The 22107-nt window shown below is 41.3% G+C and overlaps 1 protein-coding gene across 10 annotated transcripts in view; it reads left to right on the top strand.

The window, feature by feature from the left end:
* Positions 1-515: 515 nt before the first annotated feature.
* LOC129868639 (RNA-binding protein Musashi homolog 2-like) overlaps positions 516-22107 on the top strand; it is a 338972-nt gene continuing 317380 nt past the window's right edge. For all 10 annotated transcript variants that reach the window (XM_055942797.1, XM_055942800.1, XM_055942795.1 and 7 more), the window contains exons 1-5: positions 516-716; positions 1063-1103; positions 1380-1461; positions 1918-2002; positions 16404-16445. In XM_055942797.1, coding sequence (XP_055798772.1) covers positions 655-716; positions 1063-1103; positions 1380-1461; positions 1918-2002; positions 16404-16445 — 312 coding nt within the window. In that variant the 5' untranslated portion in view covers positions 516-654. The remainder of the gene's footprint in view (positions 717-1062; positions 1104-1379; positions 1462-1917; positions 2003-16403; positions 16446-22107) is intronic.

Here is a 22107-nt window from a genome sequence, read left to right as displayed (position 1 = left end):
GTGTGTGTGTGTGTGTGTGTGTGTGTGTGTGTGTGTGTGTGTGTGTGTGTGTAATTTTTTATGGAATCTGACATTGCTTGTTCTGATATTTTTTTAATTATTTTTACTTTTTGGCTTATGTGCGTATTGATAGGTATCATTACTGCACTGTTGGAGCTAGAAACACAAGCATTTCGCTGCACCTGCGATAATCTGTGTACACGACCAAGAAACTTTGATTTGAATTGAATTGATTTTTTGCAAATATCATTAATCGTTTCTCTAATTGCATGTGCGCCCTGGAAGGAAATGATGCATTGAATCAAATGTTGCCATTAGGGAATGTAAAATATCTATATCGACATTGTAACTAATCAATTGTTACATTGTCATAGGAACGTTATGACCAATATGGGGAGTGGTTTTCTGAATTTTATAGGCGGGTTTAGTGTATTGACGTCAATTGGATTGGTTAGGTGACGAGCCCTCGCCCCGCCCAGTGTGGGGTAAGGGAGGGTATGCAGAGAGAGGGAGGGAGCTAGACTGAGTTGATCCCACGTGTGACGATTCCATTCCCGGCTCAGTAATATTCTCATAGCGGGGCTTTGCATAGCTTTTGCCGTGTCTGTGTGTGTGTGTCTGTTACTGTAGTTACTGCCTATAGTTTGGTTAGCTATGGAAGGAGACGGGAGTCAAGCCACATCTGGAAGCCCAAATGATTCACAACATGACCCGGGGTAAGATTATAACATTTTCGATTTTTATTTATTTATTGGATTTTTCATGTGAGAATATCTGGCAGAGGATTTAGCGCTGTGCCGTGCTGGATTCAGTTTGCAGTGCGCACATAACCATTGGTCTTTCCTTCCGGATGCAGTTAGTGATAGCTACGAAGCTTCTGCTTTGCTTTGGCAGATTACAGTAGCATGTGTGGCCACCCCCTTTTAACAAAATACATTATTGCTATCGAGCGAATGTTTTTTTTTTGCTTCTCTCTATTTAAGATCGCTTTTATAAGTACTTAGTCTTCAAAATGGCCGATCTAACATCTGGACTCACTTCTGCTATGTTTTCTTCTTACAGTAAAATGTTTATCGGTGGCCTCAGTTGGCAAACCTCACCAGGTGAGACAATTATTCCCTTACATGTCCCATCTTTCATGTTGTTTTGTTGCAATGATTGATTGTGCTTGCACGCGTTCTCTGTGTGTGCGTGTGTGCAGTATACTATATGGATATGTGTGTGCCTGTGTGCGTGCAAGGTTGTTTGTTATTTCCAATCATCTGAAGTCCTCTATTCGACCCCTATGTGCATTGCAGGGCGTGTTTGAATCACACTGACAACAGTATGACGACCATTTGTACTTGACTAATTACCCAATATATTTGCTCTATTCACAGACAGCCTTAGAGACTATTTTAGCAAATTCGGAGAAATAAGAGAATGTATGGTGATGAGAGACCCCACGACAAAACGTTCCAGGTAAAATAAAAGGTTTTTACTTTTGCTTTCCAGTAGGTGAAATTCTATCCTACACTTGTGTACATGCCACATTTTAACCCGGGCTGTTTGTCCCGCGTTGTGTTTCACAGAGATAGCTGCAGCTGTATTGCTCGCAGTAAACTGCGGGCAAATGCAATTTGACATTGACTTTGCGAATTGGGACTGCAATAACGTCATATAACTTAAATATCAGTGCCCGCAATTACTATAGTAATCTATAATTCAGGATAGTCGTATCTCTATCATCTGAATGAATAGTGGTTAATTAGGATAGTGTAAATACACGTGTGTGCAGTTCTATTTTTTGAAAGCTAATGAAATTCTTGATACATGTTAATGCACTGAGAGAATCAGCTGAGCTTATATTCAATGTTCTCATTTGCATAAATAATGCATAATCTAATTGATGTTACTTTGTGTTTCTTTGTTTTGCAGAGGATTTGGGTTCGTTACGTTTGCAGATGCTGCCAGTGTAGATAAAGTCTTAGCTCAACCACACCACGAATTAGACTCAAAGACGGTATGTTTGTGTTTTGATGTCATTTGCAATGATTTTTTACTGTCTGTGTTGCACATTTTAAATGTTCATCATTGCCTTCATTTCACAGGCATGCTTGAGTTGTAATAATAATGTGATATAAGTTCCACATAGAAAAATAATAGCACATTAAAACCAACAACAACTGCAGTACATCCATGTGTGGCAGGTGGCATCTCAGAATACTCAGAATGCCATGTACCGGTCACTGGGTCGGCCCTCTTGGTAAAGACGTCTTTGGTAAAACCATACATTTGATCAAAGCTGTAGATGTGGAATAAGCCCATGATAACACCACTGCCTCCTCCATGCAAACTCTTGCAGTAAAACGCCACTCAGAGGTGAATCTCATATCTGCTCAAATTCCCTTTTCTGAATGAATGAAGCTCTCATGCCCCCTTTCCCCATTACCATTATGGCTCCACATGTGCACATATCCCATGTCACTCAAATGGGCTGTCTCTCACAGACCTCCCACGTCCATGCATATGACCTTTCAGATCATACATGTCACTCTAGTCAATTTGATGTATATCACATCATTGGACGTGGAAAGTTACAAATGTGATTGTATTAAATAATTGTTGATGTCCAAAGGGTCCATTAATCCTGTAAATCTCAACAAATATTTGGTATTTCTTTACGTCAGTGGCTGCTTCTTATACATAAGTGTATTTGAAATATTAGAACTGTTGCTTCTAAGTTTAAGGCACAGTACATTGTCAAATCTATAAAATGCCAACACCTTCCCAATTACCAAAACCTATTTTCTGTCTTCTTATAATATCAACAAACCTGGTGCTTCTCCCATCAGTTTATCTCATGTACCTTTCCATCAGACCAAGGCATCCATACACACACACACACACACACACACACACACACACACACATGGCATCCCCATCCCCAAGCCTTGAACTATTGTGTTGTGCTTCCCTTTTGAAATGTGGCAGTAGATGAATAATTAAGCATGTCAGTAATCTGTGTAGCGGTGAATTAGACAGCGTTCAGATGAAATCATATTTGTCTGAGATATCTGCTCAGTGGGTGGTGATATCCAGTCATGCTCACACAGCTCTGGAAATGGAATAGTCCAAACCGAGAAATAAACGCTTTGTTTGCAGCCTTCTGTGAAAGTCAAGTTCAGAGGGGAGTGTCTTTCAGATATATTTGGCAAGACAAACCTATTGTACTTCAGCAAGCAGTGTACAATTACAGTGGAGCCTGGCTGAAAGCAGTGCTATAACTTGTTGTAAGGCTGTCCTGACCTGACTGGCAAGTCACTGGAGGGTGCTTGTAAAAGCTTTCCGTTTTTATCTTGATACTTGAAAGTGAAAGAGGAGCGGGTTCATGTTTTGCATGTCATAAAAGGAAACTAGCACCTGTAAGCTGTTGCAGATAATATTGGGATGTACAATGCAGATAGTGGGGAGAAAGCCACAGAGTGTTTCATTTAATGTGTGATTATTTGATACACACACCATGACAGAATGTTATTGCTTAGAGCACTGTGACATATTAGAATATATGGCATACATGTAGGAATTAAATCATTGATAAATAGCCTACACACATGCAGTATAAATACTGCCGATTAGCATGTGTTCTATATGTACAGTACAAGTCAAAAGTTTGGACGCATCTACTCATTCAAGGGTTTTTCTTTATTTTACTATTTTCTACATTGTAGAATAATAGTGAAGACATCAAAATTATGAAGTAACACATATGGAATCATGTAGTAACCAAAAAACAGTGTTAAACAAATCAAAATATATTTTAGATTTCAGATTCTTCAAAGTAGCCGCTCTTTGCCTTGTTGACAGCTTTGCACTCTTTTGGCATTCTCTCAACTCGCTTCATGAGGTAGTCACCTGGAATGCATTTCAATTAACAGGTGTGCCTTGTTAAAAGTTCATTTGTGGAATTTCTTTCCTTCTTAATGTATTTGAGCCAATCAAGTTGTGTTGTGACAAGGTAGGGGTGGTGTACAGAAGATAGCCCTATTTGGTAAAAGACCAAGTCCATATTATGTCAAGAACAGCTCAAATAAGCAAAGAGAAACAACAGTCCATCATTACTTTAAGATATGAAGGTCAGTCACTTAGGAAAATTCCAAGAACTTTGAAAGTTTCTTCATGTGCAGTCGCAAATACCATCAAGCGCTATGATGAAACTGGCTCTCATGAGGACCGCCGCAGGAAAGGAAGACCCAGAGTTACATCTGCTGCAGAGGATATGTTCATTAGAGTTAACTGCACCTCCGATTGCAGCCCAAATAAATGTTAAATAGTTCAAGTAACAGACACACCTCAACATCAACTGTTCAGAGGAGACTGCATGAATCAGGCCTTCATGGTCGAATTACTGCAAAGAAACCACCACTAAAGGACACCAATAATAAGAAGAGACTTCCTTGTGCCAAGAAACACGAGCAATGGACATTAGACTGGTTGAAATCTGTCCTTTGATCTGATGAGTCCAAATGTGATATTTTTGATTCCAACCGCTGTGTCTTTGTGAGACGCAGAGTAGGTGAATGGATGATCTCCCCATGTGTGTCTCCCACCGTGAAGTATGGAGGAGGAGATGTGGCGGTGCTTTGCTGGTGACACTGTCTGTGATTTATTTAGAATTCAAGGCACACTTAACCAGTATGGCTACCACAGTATTCTGCAGCGATACACCATCCCATCTGGTTTGCGCTTAGTGGGACTATCATTAGTTTTTCAACAGGACAATGACCCAACACACCTCCAGGCTTTGTATGGGTTATTTGACCAAGAAGTAGAGTGATGGATTGCTGCATCAGATGACCTGGCCTCCACAATCACCTGACCTCAACCCAATTGAGATGGTTTGGGATGAGTTGGACTGCAGAGTGAAGGAAAAGCAGCCAACAAGTGCTGAGCATATGTGGGAACTCCTTCAAGACTGTTGGAAAAGCATTCCAGGTGACGCTGGTTGAGAGAATGCCAAGCTGTCATCAAGGCAAAGAGTGGCTACTTTGAAGAATCTAAAATATATTTTGATTTGTTTATCAATGTTTTGGTTACTACATGATTCCATATGAGTTATTTCATAGTTTTGATGTCTTCACTATTATTCTACAATGTAGGAAATAGTAAAAAAGTAAGAAAAACTCTTGAATGAGTAGGTGTGTCCAAACTTTTGACTTGTACTGTATGTCTGAATATGGTACGTACAGTATACTGTAGATATACAGTACTTTTGATACATCTACATTAGGGAGGGAAGAACTCTTTATTTGTGATAATGAATATGCTTTAGTAACCTTAATTGAATAACACTCGTTTTGCCCCTCGTGGTGTAGATAGAATGCAGGTGGTACAACAGTTGGTTATTGACAAAGCACTCATACCAATGCACTTTATTTTCTCTGTAGAGATGAGAAGTCTAATCTGGTGTCTTTGCTTGGTGTGTCCTGTATCTGTATTTGTTTCATCCACATTTCTTACTATAACCGAACAACTAATACGACTCAAAGATAAACAATTCTGCCTGACAAACTAACCATAGTTATTAACAATTGAGTTGCCTGTAGTTACATTGTAAGTCGACATATTGTCAAATAAAACATTGGTATTAGTTCCGTTGAATTTATTGTTTGGATTATTTAATGTAAAGTATAAATAAAGCTCTCGCCTTAATAAAGCCATTTGGTTTCCATTTTGTCTGTACAGTGTGTAATGAATAAGACTTCATTTGAGTGAAGTAAGCTATAATTGAAATTGCAGGTTATAGCTTGATATATTCTATCGAGAACATTTTTGAAACATACAATCACGTTGTAATGTTTTATTTGTTTATTTTCTTCCAAAACATTTATTAATTACTGTTAGTGTAACGGGTGACGCTCTCCTCATCCTCGGATGAGGTGAGGAGAGAAGGATCCTCAGACCAAAACGCAGGCTTTGGGAAATAAGCCATCTTTATTTAACAACGATGATGGCAACACGAAACGAAACAAAACACTTTCAAACTACAAAACAAGAAAACGACGTTGAACGAAACCTGAACATAAACCTACATAACTAAACATAAACTTACGTACAGGTAACAGACGACATCGAAACGAAAACGAAACAAACAAACGCTACAGTCCCATGTGGTACGAACGTACACACAGACATAGGAGACAATCACCCACAAACAAACAGTGAGAATGCCCTACCTAAATATGACTCTTAATTAGAGGCAAACGCAAACCACCTGCCTCTAATCAAGAGCCATACCAGGCAAACCGAAACCAACATAGAAACAGATAACATAGAATGCCCACCCAACCTCACGTCCTGACCAACTAACACACAAAAACTAACATAAAATGGGTCAGGAACGTGACAGTACCCCCCCCCACAAGGTGCGAACTCCGGACGCACCAGCACAAAGTCTAGGGGAGGGTCTGGGTGGGCATCTAACCACGGTGGTGGCTCAGGCTCCGGGCGCGGTTCCCACCCCACCATAATCCATCCTAGCCCCCTCCCTTCAAGAATGTCCACCCTCTTACTTCCCCCACAAAATCCTCCTAATAACATATCTAATAATGACAATACCGGGACAGAGAGATAAACCAAGACAGAGGGATAGATAAGACTATAGAGGTAGATAAAGATAGAGAGGGAGATCAGGATAGAGGGGCAACTCCGGACTGAAAGGCAGCTCCGGACAGAGAGACAGCTCTGGACTGATGGGCAGTTCTGGGTATCTAGCCTTTTCAGGCTGAAGGGCAGCTCATGGCTGACTGACGACTCTCGATGCTCATGGCTGGCTGACGGCTCTCGACGCTCATGGCAGGCTGACGGCTCTCGACGCTCATGGCAGGCTGACGGCTCTCGACGCTCATGGCAGGCTGACGGCTCTCGGCGCTCTGACGGCTCTCGACGCTCATGGCGCTCTGACGGCTCTCGACGCTCATGGCGCTCTGACGGCTCTGGCTGCTCATGGCGCTCTGGCGGCTCTGGCAGATCCTGTCTGGTTGGCGGCTCTGGCAGATCCTGTCTGGTTGGCGGCTCTGGCAGATCCTGTCTGGTTGGCGGCTCTGGCAGATCCTGTCTGGTTGGCGGCTCTGGCAGATCCTGTCTGGTTGGCGGCTCTGGCAGATCCTGTCTGGTTGGCGGCTCTGGCAGATCCTGTCTGGCTGGCGGCTCTAGCGGCTCCTGTCTGGCTGACGGCTCTAGCGGCTCCTGTCTGGCTGACGGCTCTGTAGGCTCATGGCAGACGGGCGGCTTTGCAGGCTCATGGCAGACGGGCGGCTTTGCAGGCTCCTGGCAGACGGATGGCTCAGACGGCGCTGGGGAGACGGATGGCTCAGATGGCGCTGGGGAGACGGATGGCTCAGATGGCGCTGGGGAGACGGATGGCTCAGATGGCGCTGGGGAGACGGATGGCTCAGATGGCGCTGGGGAGACGGATGGCTCTGGCCGGATATGGCGCACTGTAGACCTGGTGCGTGGTGCCGGAACTGGAGGCACCGTGCTAATGACAAGCACCTTCCTACTAGTGCGGGGAGCAGGAACAGGGCACACTGTATTCTCAAAGCCTACTCTATCCCTGATGCGTGGTACCGGCACTGGTGACGCCGGGCTGAGGACAAGCACATCAGGATTAGTAGGGGGAGAATATACAGTGTGTACAGGGCTCTGGAGACGCACTGGTAGCTTAGTGCGTGGGGCCGGAACTGGAGGCACCGGGCTAGATACACGCACTACAGGGAGAGTGCGTGGAGGAGGAACAGGGCTCAGGATACGCACTGGTAGCCTAGTGCGTAGTGTATACACTGTAGGTACTAGGCTGGGGCGGGGAGGTGGTGCCGGAAATACCGGACCGTGGAGGCGTACTGGCACTCTTGAGCATTGAGCTTGCCCAACCTTACCTGGTTGAATGCTCCCGGTTGCCCGACCAGTGCGGGGAGGTGGAATAACCCGCACCGGCCTATGTAGGCGAACCGGGGAAACCATGCGTAAGGCAGGTGCCATGTATGCCGGCCCGAGGAGACGCACTGGAGACCAGACGCGTTGAGCCGGCCTCATGACACCTGGCTCAATACCCAATCTAGCCCTCCCAGTGCGGGGAGGTGGAATAACCCGCACTGGGCTATGCACTCGTACAGGAGACACCGTGCGCTCTACTGCGTAACAAGGCGCCTGCCCGTACTCCCGCTCTCCACGGTAAGCCTGGGAAGTGGGCGCAGGTCTCCTACCTGCCCTTGGCCCACTATCTCCTAGCCCCCCCCCAAGAAATTTTGGGGAATTACTTACGGGCTTTTTCGGCTTCCGTGCCAGACGCGTTCCCTAACAGCTCCGGTTCCTCTCCCAGGTAGCCTCTGCTCTCCTCAATGCCTCCACCTGTTCCCATGGGAGGCGATCCCTCCCAGCCAGGATCTCCTCCCAAGTGTAGCAACCCTTTCCATCCAAAACATCGTCCCATGTCCATTGCTCCTTTCTCTCCTGTCCCTTACTCCGTTTCGTTTTCCCTTGCCGCTTGGTCTTAGCGTGTGGGTGGGTGATTCTGTAACGGGTGACGCTCTCCTCATCCTCGGATGAGGTGAGGAGAGAAGGATCCTCAGACCAAAACGCAGGCTTTGGGAAATAAGCCATCTTTATTTAACAACGATGATGGCAACACGAAACGAAACAAAACACTTTCAAACTACAAAACAAGAAAACGACGTTGAACGAAACCTGAACATAAACCTACATAACTAAACATAAACTTACGTACAGGTAACAGACGACATCGAAACGAAAACGAAACAAACAAACGCTACAGTCCCATGTGGTACGAACGTACATACAGACATAGGAGACAATCACCCACAAACAAACAGTGAGAATGCCCTACCTAAATATGACTCTTAATTAGAGGCAAACGCAAACCACCTGCCTCTAATCAAGAGCCATACCAGGCAAACCGAAACCAACATAGAAACAGATAACATAGAATGCCCACCCAACCTCACGTCCTGACCAACTAACACACAAAAACTAACATAAAATAGGTCAGGAACGTGACAGTTAGTTAAATTTCCCTTGCACTAAGGTGTGTTGTGTTAATAAAATTGACAGACGGCATCTTGATAAGCAAGCGAGAATACCCTGTGAAAATCATTCGGATTAAGATTCTGAAAGCGCAGTGGTTTAGCAGTTGAAGAGATGGAGGATGTCATGTTCTTTGTATGAGCTGAGTTATTGAAGGACCTAAAGTGTGGCCCTATTAATACTAAGCAACACTGTGATCAACATTTGATAGTTCCTGATGTGCCACTGAGGTTAAATAGGGCACTTTGCCGGCATGCAAAGGAAGCAACTGTTGTTTCATCACATAGACGTGAACCAGCAGTGTTCTGCCTTATTTTCCATTCCATCAGTCTTTCTGCAGAAGCGCACATGTAGGATGTACAGTTCCTTGCACAGTCTTCACATTTTGCTGCCTTAAAATTCAAAAGGGATTAAAAATTGAAGAACAAAAAATATATATATGTCTTGATTGCCTATGTCTTCACACCCCAGAGGTAATACCTGATGGAAGCACCTTTGGCAGCCATTACAGCTGTGATTCTACCAACTTTGCACAACTATTAGGGTAACATGTATATTGTTTTTGTAAAAATTGCTTAAGCTCAGTAAATTTGGTTGGGAATCATTGATGGGCACTAATATTCAAACATTGTCTCAGATATTCAAGCAAATTTAAGGCAGGAGTGAGACTAGACCACTCAGGAACACTCAACCCCTCTTGTAAAACAATTCTGGTGTGTCTTTGTCCTAAACATTTGTGTAATTGTCTCTATCCCAGGGTTACATTTTCAGAAGACTGAGGCGGGTTTTCCTTTACCTTTTTACCTGGGCTTTGCTTTTTCCATAATTATTTAGATCCTAACAAACTCCCCAATCCCTGCAGATGACACGCATACCCATAACATGATTCTGCCACCACAATACAATCAATACGTCCTCATTTTGTATTTATTACTAATTTGGAAAATGCTCTAGAATTTTTTTATTTCACTTACAAAGTGTGGAATAGGTTGTGTAGATCAATAATAAACAACATCAAATGTTATCCCTTTTTAGATGTAATTTTAAGGCTCCAAAATGTGAAGATTGTGCAAGGGTTGTGTAGACTTTCACTAGCGACTGTATGTATTACACTGTATGTACTAACTACAGTGTTGAAGAGCGCAATGCAGTCTCGTACCAGGTCGCTCTTGCAAAAGAGATTTGATCTTAGTGAGACAAGCCTTCATAAACTAAATACAAGAAATCTACCAGTTTATGTACTGACATTTTTTTTCATAGAACACTTACTGTGTAGAGATGAGTCAAGATCTAATCATCCTCCCACATTGCTATTTCAACAACAACACTAGAGAATGTTCATTATGTTGAACTTCGATTGCTCTTCATGTGTTTTTGTGGAGATGTTAGGTTGGTAGGAAGCTTGAAAGTACAGCATTTTGACGCTTGAATGGATTCTTCTCTCTCAGTGGTGACCTTGAAGGGACTTAGTGAAAGAGTTTACTTGCAATAGCCTACAAGGCTGCAGGTTTAGAAATAAACTAATGCAACTGAGATAAAAAATAAGAAAAAATCTCATTCAATGGTACAGTGTTTATAAATATTTGATCTATTTCTCACAGTTAGCATACTCCAGTTCCAAACAGTATGACATTTTACAACATATTCCTCCTTTGTTTGTTGTAGTGGATGTTCTCTAGTGCTAATGGCCTCAGTGTGGAAGCAGGATAACCCCGTGGAGAAAGATGTCAGCGAGAGACGTGGACAATGAGCACATGTATGCTTTCATAATGCACACACAATCATAATGTGCCACGGCTATTGTTCAATCCACCCTGATTGCATGGGTTGCTTTCTGTCCAGTTATTAAAACAGAGTGCTTTCAGACCAGGATGAATGTGAATGGAGACATATGGCCAAGTAGAGCCTGAGGCTTCAAAACACAAAGCAATTCAGAATGTTATATTTGATATTATCCTATATCCCATTTGGAAAAGTATAAGTTATTTTTTTACGTACAGTTAGTTTAAGAAATGATGACAAACATGATTTGAAGTGATTATAATTCTTCTTTATGTGAGGAGTTGTAGAGTTAGATTACTGCGTCACAGTATCAATGTCCAGGTCGGGATTATTCACTCTGGACTCCTGCCAGAGGAGATGTACTGTACTGCTTAATAAGTGATTTTTTTCTTCCAAGACAAAAGTAGCCTATTTTGTCCACAGATATTTTCAGCCATTATTGAATGACCTCTGGCCAACCCCTGTTTGCTGTTTTGATGTAGCGTTTGAAATGACAGAATGGCTGGTTGAGGTGAGGGGGATAAGAACAGAGAGAGAGAGAGAGAAAGAAGAAAGGGCTGGTACAGATAGGAGCAGCTGCTCTGAACAAATCTAAGCCTCCTCTGTCAGATATAAATTGAAAGTAATGTCAGCTGTGAGCTCACCTCCACCGTGCCCCTTGTTGGTTCAGGTCTAGCAGGTGCTTTGTCTTCGACAGTTAATCATGTAAGGTATACATACCTTTCCCAGGCTTAGAGCCAACAGATCCTATGATGGATTTTGTCTTCTTCTCAGACTTTTCTCTTTACAGTATTATGCATCCAAACATGCAGTACTTTTTGCATTGTCATCATTCGTTGCACTTATAATAATTACAGTGATTGTATTTTGAGCAAATGAATACCTGTGGCATACTACAAAACGTCAATTGAATTGAATCAACACAGACATACAGTGCCTTCAGAAAGTGTTCACATTTCTTGACTTTTTCTACATTTTGTTGTGTTACAGACTGATTTCAAAATGGATTAAATGTAGTTTTTTTGTAACTGATCTACACACACTCCCCCATAATGTCAAAGTGGAATTATGTTTTTCAATGTGTTCACAAATTAATAAAAAATGAAAAGCTGAAATGTCTTGATTCAGTAAATATTCTACCCTTTTTATGGCAAGCCTAAATAAGTTCAGGAGTAAAGATTTGCTTAAAAAGTAACATAATAAGTTGCATGGACTCCCTCTGTGTGCAATACTAGTGTTTAACATGATTTTTGAATGACTACCTCATCTCTGTACCCCATACATACAATTATCTGTAAGGTCCCTCAGTCAAACAGTGAATTTCAAATACAGATTCAAACACAAAGACCAGGGAGGTTTTCCAATGCCTTGCAAAAAGTGCACCTATTGGTAGATTTAAAAAATATATAATTGAATATTTCTTTGAGCATGGTGAAGTTTTTTATTACAGCTTGGATGACCAAGTCACTACAAAGATAAACGCATCCTTCCTAACTCAGTTGCCGGAGAGGACGGAAACCGCTCAGGGATTTCACCATGAGGCCAACAGTGACTTTAAAACATTTACAGTGTTTAATGACTTTAATTGGATATAACTGAGGATGGATCAACAACATTGTAGTTACTCGACAATACTAACCTAATTGACGGTGTGAAAAGAAGGAAGCCTGTACATACCAAAAATATTCCAAAACATGTATCCTATTTGCAACAAGGCACTAAAGTAATGCTGCAAAAAATTGGCAAAGCAATTAACTTTTTCCCCTGAATACAAAGTGTTATGTTTGGGGCAAATCCAATACAACTGAGGACCACTCTCAATATTTTCAAGCATAGTGGTGGCTGCATCATGTTATGGGTATGCTTGTAATCGATAAGAACTGGAGAGTTTTTCAGGATAAAAAAATAAACGGAATGGAGCTAAGCACAGGCAAAATCCTAGAGCAAAACCTGGTTCAGTCTGTTTCCACCAGACATTGGGAGATGCATTCACTTTTCAGCATGACAATAACCTAAAAAAACCAAGGCCAAATCTATAATGGAGTTGCTTACCAAAAAGACAGTAAATATTCTTGAGTGGCCGAGTTACAATTTTTACTTGAATTTACTAGAAAATCTGTGGCAATACCTGAAAATGCTTGTCTAGCAAAGATCAACCACCAATTTGACGGTGCTTGAAGAATTTTGAAATTAATAATGAACTAATGTTGCACAATCCAGGTGTGGAAAGTTCTTAGAGACTTACCCAGAAATACTCACAGCTGTAATCGCTGCCAAAGGTGCTCTTACAAAGTTTTGACTCAGGGGTGTGAATACTTAAGTAAATGAGATATTTCTTTATTTCTTTATCAACAAATTTGCAAAAATGTATAAAAACATGTTTTCACTTTGTCATTATGGGGTATTGTGTGTAGATGGGTGAGAAAAAAATGATTTAATCAATTTTGTATTCAGGCTGTAACACAACAAAATGTGGAATAAGTCAAGGGGTATGAAAACTTTCTGAAAGCACTGTACATGTAATTACTTTTTATAACATAGCTTACACAGCAGGCTAAAGCAGGCTTCCAAATGTGGATAATAAATTGCTCTAGAATGATGTAATGTTCCAAAACAATACTTCTTTGATAAGGGCATGCCTAATGGCCTCAAGTGAAATTATGATTTCATTTGGGTATTTGTTGGCAGTGCATTTGACATCGATGATTATACTTGTTTGTGTATGAGAACCATAGGGAAATTGACTGAAAGAAGCAGATGATAAATCATTATATACTAATGCTTCCTAAATCATTCAAAGCACAAAGAAAACAATTAAGAAATCAAGCCTTTTGATAAGCAATTGTGGCAGCTTTAAAAACAACTTAATCTTAAACTGCCAGTATAGAGGAAGATCTGTTAAGAGAGAGAGTTTACCCAGAATCTGGAATAATGTAGGAAATCCTGTTGGAAGATCTAAACTAAGGATGTAAACAATTGCCTCCTGCCCTGATCTTTCACAATCGCACAGTGACTAGGCCCTCTGAGACCCTGCTGTATAAAGCTGTAACAGAAGATAAAAGGAGGGGAACGTGTTGATTTGTTCTCTTTTATTAGTCTGACATACCTAGTTTGAAGATGCTGTAGAGCTTGAGAAAAAGCTTTTTATAAACTTTGACATATGATCCATTACATATTGTAGATTAGCTTCCGGTATGCATTGTAATTTGTACCAGAATTAAAACATTGATTGAATATACTGCTCATATATCTTGTTGGCGGATTTGTTATCATTTCATGGCTCTAGCAATGATCCCTTCATTCAACACTGTGATTTATTTCCTACTAGTGAGGGGAAATAGTACTCCTCAAGACCAATTACACCACAAAAAGCAAACTGCTATTCCTATGGAAGTGTGAAAATGGAATAACCTTTAGTTCCAGACATGCTATAGTGTACTGTTGTAATGGGAAATATGTGGCCTATATGACTGGGCCCAGGCTTTAAATGTAATTCCCACATAAACGTCCCATTTACATGAGTACTTCAACAGAATGAAAACAATTGTTAGAATTTCCCCCCTTTGGCAAACGTCTCAAAGGAACCATTCATTTCCTAGGCTGTGACCTACATAAAGGTGTGCTTCTACAAGCTTTCTCAACAGATCCCACACTAAGTCATCATTACCTAACCCAGCTACACTGGTAATCTGGACAAATTACTGCATTATGGGGCCATTTCAATAAACAAACTAAATGTCTGCATTACGAGAAAAAAAATGGATTGATAGTGACTGAATAAGTCTTCATGCTCCAAACCCATTGTAGATTTGATTGACATGCTGCAAGACAAAATTGTACCACCTTCACTGCTGTTCTGTTATAAATTGAACTGTAGCAAACATATATTTTGACATCTTAAACAGGCTCTATGCCAAATGAAAATGTACCGTATAAGAGAAACAAAAACAAGCAGCAAGAGTTGATATTCAGGGACTAGTGTGTAGTTTGTGAAGGTAAGACACAGCAGCATGTATGACGGCGTTGCTATTCAAAGCATATAGTATTGTCTTTGCACGACTAGGCCCGGCTCCACTGAGTAATTGAGGTTGAATTGGTTATGCCTGAGGCTAATTGCTAAAACGAATCATTACATGAAATTCATTATGAGCAGGGTTGCCATACCCAGGTGTTATTGAATTCATCTCTCAAATTGACCTGATTTCCAACGATAACAGTCATAATGCCACCAGATAGAAATAGAACAGAGAAATGATGTTGCTGCTTCATTCTCACCTGCTGCTCTTTCACATTTCACTTAAAACACAACAGGTGAAATAGTACCTACGGTAACCTGAGTTGATCTGCACAGATGGGAAGCTTTGTCTTTGTTTTCAACTGAATCGTCAATTGCATTCCTTATTTAGGAGTGTTTTGTTCCTAATTTCTTACCAATACGTGATCTCAGTTTTGTTGATTCAGATGCCTTTTACGTCAAAGGAGATGCAGAGGTTCTACAAGAGGAAAACGTTGTTGTGACATGTTGTAATGCTCTTCCAGTACAGTTGACCACCTACTTGGCCTACCTACCTACCACCTACCTACCACCTACTTACCACCTACTTGGCCTACCTACCTACCACCTACCTACCACCTACTTACCACCTACTTGGCTTCTTTTGTAAATTGAGAGAGACATCTCAGGCCTACACGTGGCCCACTGAGAGAGACATCTCAGGCCTACATGTGGTCCACTAAGAGAGACATCTCAGGCCTACATGTGGCCCACTGAGAGAGACATCTCAGGCCTACACGTGGCCCACTGAGAGAGACATCTCAGGCCTACACGTGGCCCACTGAGAGAGACATCTCAGGCCTACATGTGGCCCACTGAGAGAGACAGGATCTCTATGATGATGCTCTAGTGGATTACATTCAACGTCTAGGTAGACAAGCCTTCAAATCCTCACAGAGAAATATGCAGCAACGTAAAGGGTTTGCCCTGCCAAACACGAAGAAGTAATTTTCTGCAAGAGAACAATTTCGATCTGTTTACGTTTTTCCCCTTCAATAGGTCTGCTTGGATGAGATTGTTTGAAATTTCTCTTTTAAGAGCCTGGTATTAAAGTCAGGAGAAGGCACCATGACATCGGTGCATGAAATAGTTTCTATTCATTCTGAATGCAAGATTGATAAGAGTGCAACCGCACACCTCGAGACCAGTTAAACAGAAGAAAAAATGAAATTAACGAGACGACAAGGCGAAGACAGAAAAAAATTGTTGATCTGATGCACCTTCCTGCTTATTTTGGATTATCTGGAGTCACAAACTCCAGACTGCTATTTCCAACACTGTAATCTTGAATTAATAATTTCCTCCAAACTTTCAAAGGCACTGTTCCCGTTTTGTGAACATCTCTCCGCATCTACATCAAAATGATGTTGTTGTCACTTTGGAGGAACTTTAGCATTTTATCTCTGTCGCTAAAATGTGAATGTTGATGCACAGTTGACAATGTCATTCCTTATTTACTTACTCCAAATGTTTCTGTCATTCACAGATTGATCCTAAGGTTGCCTTCCCCCGACGCGCTCAACCTAAGGTAAGAGCAAACCACTTCACTTAGTATTAGTGATACTAACTGACCAGTCAGCCTCATTCTCTAAATCTATTTTCTTTATTAGCAACAGGACTCCTTTCATTTTCCCCACTCGTGTGTCATTATGGAAAAATCATTCCAAAGGCACTTGTGCTATGAGCTTGGGACCACTTCCTGCACAGTTGGAAGGCCACTTCCATGGTCAGCAGTCATTTCCCCTATGCTGATCCCAATTTTACCAAAAAGGAACCAATAACAAAATAGTGGGGATATTTGACATGTAGGTAACTTATTAATGATGACAGTATCATATCTTTCATAATGGCTTAATCCTGGCTCGGTTACTGGTTGTCTTCTGTGTGCAAAACACACACACACACACACACACACACACACACACACACACACACACACACACACACACACACACACACACACACACACACACACACACACACACACACACACACACACACACACACACACACACACACACACACACACAGTGTGTTAAGGTGGTGTTGGTGATCATGATGTAGCTACAGTGGTGAGAGGTGTGCTCTTTATCCCCTCTGACTGGCTTTGGGTTAGAGGGGAGCGCCTTTAGTCCAATTGTGTGCTCCTCACATCAGACCTTTTAGACCTGAAACGGGTAGAGATCAATAATGTATTTTTCTCCTTCCCACCGGCTCACAGAGAGGTGTTGTTACTGAGCGGTTCTGGTTTCAAATGGGGAATTGGCAGTGAAAGCTTTCAAAGCCAGAGCACATGGTGTCTTACGGGTATCGGCATATGGTTGAGAAACTACCAGCTCTTTTTCTCCTCTCCCTCATTTGCCTGTTTGTCACTTAAACCTTTTATTTTCCTCGGCTTGTTCCTGAACATAAAACAAATAAAACACATCAAAAACAACCGACATGTTTTGCTTCTGGATTTTGGGATTTCAGTTGAAAGGGAAGCTAGCTCCTCCCTGGAAGACATAGCTGTTGTGCTTATTATTTTATGCTTTTTACGACAATATGCTCTGTTTAGCTGGGACCAACATGTAAGAGAACGGAATCGCTCAGAAATACATGAATTGTTCTCACACACTTATAAACATCCAGTGTCATTATGAAGGTAGGTTACATCACTAGAAGAAAACAATGACTACTAAACAGAATTGCTACAGTAGTACAGAAAATACCTGTCGTTGAGATGGTTTAGAAAACGGCAGGCTCTAGGGCAAGCTCATTAGAGGAGAAAATGGCTTTTATTTGTTTTAGTATTATGTAAGAGAATGTGGATTTCAAAGTATCTCAAAGAAATAGGATTAAGGCAGATAGATTAGCATTTCATGGCTTTCTCCTTCATATTTAATTGATTTAAGGCCTTTATAAGCAGTCTGGGTCTGAGGTTGCCATTTAGAAAGCACTTTCTGTCTTGAATTTGTCATCGTTTCTTCCCCCCACCTTCTTCTCCAGCCGGCTGCTTGTTGCTGTTGTTTAACAGGCCTGTCCTCAGTGAGAGATGGGCTTCTATGGGGCCGGCTGCTAGGGCAGGCTACAGGTGCTCATTGGCGCTGGGTTGTTGAGAGACCAATCGGCTTTGGTTTCCTCCTGGTTTTACTCCACCCCCTATCTACCCTGCACTGTTGCATATTGTGTACAGTACTGTTACTGTACCTTAAGCGATTGTAGATTTTGTAGAGAGAGTTAAGTACCCTACATCTACATGTATCTCCCCAGGTACTTCAGACATTGGCCTTAGTGCTATTATAATGCACCCAGTTTCCTATATGATTAAATACAGTGCATGAATATATAGGGGCCCCAATTATGTTAGAATTGTTCTACCTGGTCACACATGGATCTCCTACTGTCTTGAGCCAATAGATGTGCACAGCGTGATGTCTGTGTGAGGTGAATGGAGGGGTTAGGTATGAGAGAGCGATGGACAGGTGTCTCTGTTCTCATCCTTTGTGGAGCGGTTCTCTTTGTGTTTTCACAGGAACATGGAAACTGGGGGCTGATGACTGCCTGGTGTGTTTAGAAACCAAGGTGACGGTTGCTGCCCACATCGCTAAAGATTGGTTTCTCAGCTGTCCATGTCGTTACCGATACCGTCGCTGCCGCTGTTGTTGTTGTTTTCACACTGCGGAATCACAGACAATCATAGCGTGTACCAACATGATTTTAATTGGCCACTTCTCTGGTAGATGAGCTCTGATGGCTTGTTATGGAAATGAAAGGAAGGAGCTGGGCCACTCAGAGAAGACGAGCAGCGCAGCTTAACCCCTTCTTTTCTGCCGGGCCGTCTCACCAGGGGCTGTTTGCCTCATTAGGCTTCACTAGCAGCCACTAGTCGCCACATCAATGGCAGTCATTGGACTGCACTGATGAGACAAGCCTCTCTGTACTGTACACAAATAGATATGTTCTGGATGTACTGAACAGTGGGAGCTAGACTCTAAAGGAACTTGAAGGAGTAATACTGTTTACTTGGGTTGACAATCACAAAGTTTTATTTGGTGCTGAATTATATGTATATTTTAATCAGGAAGAGGAAGTAACCTTCAAATGTTGACTGCAGCTAACAAAGCGTACTGTAGTAGGCCTGAGTGGAAATGGATCTAGGTTATCAGTCATAAATACCATCAAAGCAGTGGCCCAGATTTCCCCTTCTGTCTGTGTGCGTGTCCGCTGTGTACTCTGCCTGCCTCTCTCTCTTTCTGCTACTGCTGAGGGACTTCTACTGCTGGTGATAGAGGCAAGGGGAGGCTAGAGGGTCTAGGATAGATTCACTTTTGTCTGGTTCTGGTCCCCCACCTCTTTCTGAGGGATTTGTTGTGTGCTTAATGTTCTGAGTTGGAGAAAAGCTCCCAGGTGTCCCGTGGTGCTGGAGCTAGGGACAAACGTGTTGCTGAGAGAGAAAACTCCTCGCCAAGTTTTTAATGAAGTCCAAAGGTGACACTGTGTGAAGTACAGTACAGACAGAGCCCCCCTTATAGATACGCACACGCGCACACGCACACGCACACACACACACACACACAACCAAAGACACAGAACAACAATTATGTAAGATGCGCACACACACAGACAGACAGACATGCACACACACACACACACACACACACACACACACACACACACACACACACACACACACACACACACACACACACACACACACACACACACACACACACACACACACACACACTCCCTCACAGAAACACACAAACACTCTCTCACAGAAACACACACACACTATTGGGAATGCTTGCCAAAGGAGAGAGGCCCAGGAGTGCAGTTCTCTACCCCAATGCCAATTAAGAAACCTGCACAAGGGCTGCTCTCCTACATTCTCTCCATTCTTACTTTCTTTCTTTCTCTTTTTCTCCCTCTCTGTCTCTCTCCTCTCCCTCCATCTCTTCCTCTTCTTTTCATTCTGGACAGCCTCACAAAGCCTGGTGAATCCGCTGTTACGCCTCACTCAGATATGTTGTTTTTCTTTAGGTGATTTTAGTATTATAATCTTCTCCATCTCAGAATGATTTTCATTTCAACTGACACAGCTGACTGCTGGGAATTTGAAACCATGGCTGCCAGCTACTCTAAATGTCCATATGAGTTTATTAAAAGCGCTAGATTCCCTGTTCAAACTCAGTCGTGCACCACTGCCAGAGTTTGAAAGAACATTCAAGGACAAAAGTCCTTTATATAGAACAGAATACTTTATAGAACAGAATACATCATATTGAGCATATCTTTATATGCCATTAGCAGACACTTATCCAAAGCAACTTATAGACGTGTTGAATCCACTATCCTGGCATTGCAAGCACCATGCACTTCCAACTGAGCTACAAAGGACCAGATCTCTATGTACATGTATATTATCTCTATGTATATCTCTATGTGCAGGTATATCTCTATGTATATCTCTATGTATATCTCTATGTATATCTCTATGTACATGTATATCTCTATGTATATCTCTATGTACATGTATATCTCTATGTATATCTCTATGTATATCTCTATGTACATGTATATCTCTATGTATATTTCTATGTATATCTCTATGTATATCTCTATGTATATCTCTATGTACATGTATATCTCTATGTATATCTCTATGTACATGTATATCTCTATGTATATCTCTATGTACATATATATCTCTATGTATATCTCTATGTACATGTATATCTCTATGTATATGTCTATGTATATCTCTATGTATATCTCTATGTATATCTCTATGTACATGTATATCTCTATGTATATCTCTATGTACATGTATATCTCTATGTATATCTCTATGTACATGTATATCTCTATGTACATCTCTATGTATATCTCTATGTGCAGGTATATCTCTATGTATATCTCTATGTATATCTCTATGTACATGTATATTATCTCTATGTATAGCTCTATGTACATGTATATATCTATGTACATCTCTATGTACATGTATATCTCTATGTATATGTCTATTAGAGGTTGACCGATTATGATTTTTCAACACCGATACCGATTATTGGAGGACCAAAAAATGACGATACCAATTAATCGACCAATTTTTTTATCTTTTAATATACATATATTTGTAATAATGACAATTACAAAAATACTGAATGAACACTTATTTTAACTTAATATACTACATCAATAAAATAATTTTAGTCTCAAATAAATAATGAAACATGTTCAATTTGGTTTAAATAATGCAAAAACAAAGTGTTAGAGAAGAAAGTAAAAGTGCAATTTGTGCCATGTAAGAAAGCTAACATTTAACTTCCTTGCTCAGAACATGTGAAAGCTGGTGGTTCCTTTTAACATGAGTCTTCAATATTCACAGGTAAGAAGTTTTAGGTTGTAGTTATTATAGGACTATTTCTCTCTATACCATTTGTATTTCATATACCTTTGACTATTGGATGTTCTAATAGGTACTTTAGTATTGCCAGCGTAATCTCGGGAGTTGATAGGCTTGAAGTCATAAACAGCGCAATGCTTGAAGCACAGCGAAGAGCTGCTGGCAAATGCAGAAAAGTGCTGTTTGAATGAATGCTTACGAGCCTGCTGCTGCCTACCACCGCTCAGTCAGACTGGTCTATCAAATCATAGACTTAATTATAATATAATAACACACAGAAATACGAGCCTTAGGTCATTAATATGGTAAAATCCGTAAACTATCATTTCGAAAAACAAAACGTTTATTCTTTCAGTGAAATACGGAACCATTCCGTATTTTATCTAACGGGTGGCATCCCTAAGTCTAAATATTGCTGTTACATTGTACAACCTTCAATGTTATGTCATAATTATGTACAATTCTGGCAAATTAATTACGGTCTTTGTTAGGAAGAAATGTTCTTCACACAGTTCGCAACGAGCCAGGCGGCCCAAACTGCTGCATATATATACCCCGACTCTGCTTGCACAGAACGCAAGAGAAGTGACACAATTTCCCTAGTTAAACGAAATTCATGTTAGCAGGCAATATTAACTAAATATGCAGGTTTAAAAAGATATACTTGTGTATTGATTTTAAGAAAGGTGTTGATGTTTATGGTTAGGTACACTGGTGCAACGACAGTGCTTTTTTCACGAATGCGCTTGTTAAATCACCCGTTTGGCAAAGTAGGTTGTGATTCAATGATAAATTA

This window comes from Salvelinus fontinalis, chromosome 13 (assembly GCF_029448725.1).
Source record: "Salvelinus fontinalis isolate EN_2023a chromosome 13, ASM2944872v1, whole genome shotgun sequence".
In the NCBI taxonomy this organism is placed as follows: domain Eukaryota; kingdom Metazoa; phylum Chordata; class Actinopteri; order Salmoniformes; family Salmonidae; genus Salvelinus; species Salvelinus fontinalis.
Note: the sequence above shows the minus strand (reverse complement) of the source record. Positions and strands in the feature narration are given on the sequence as shown.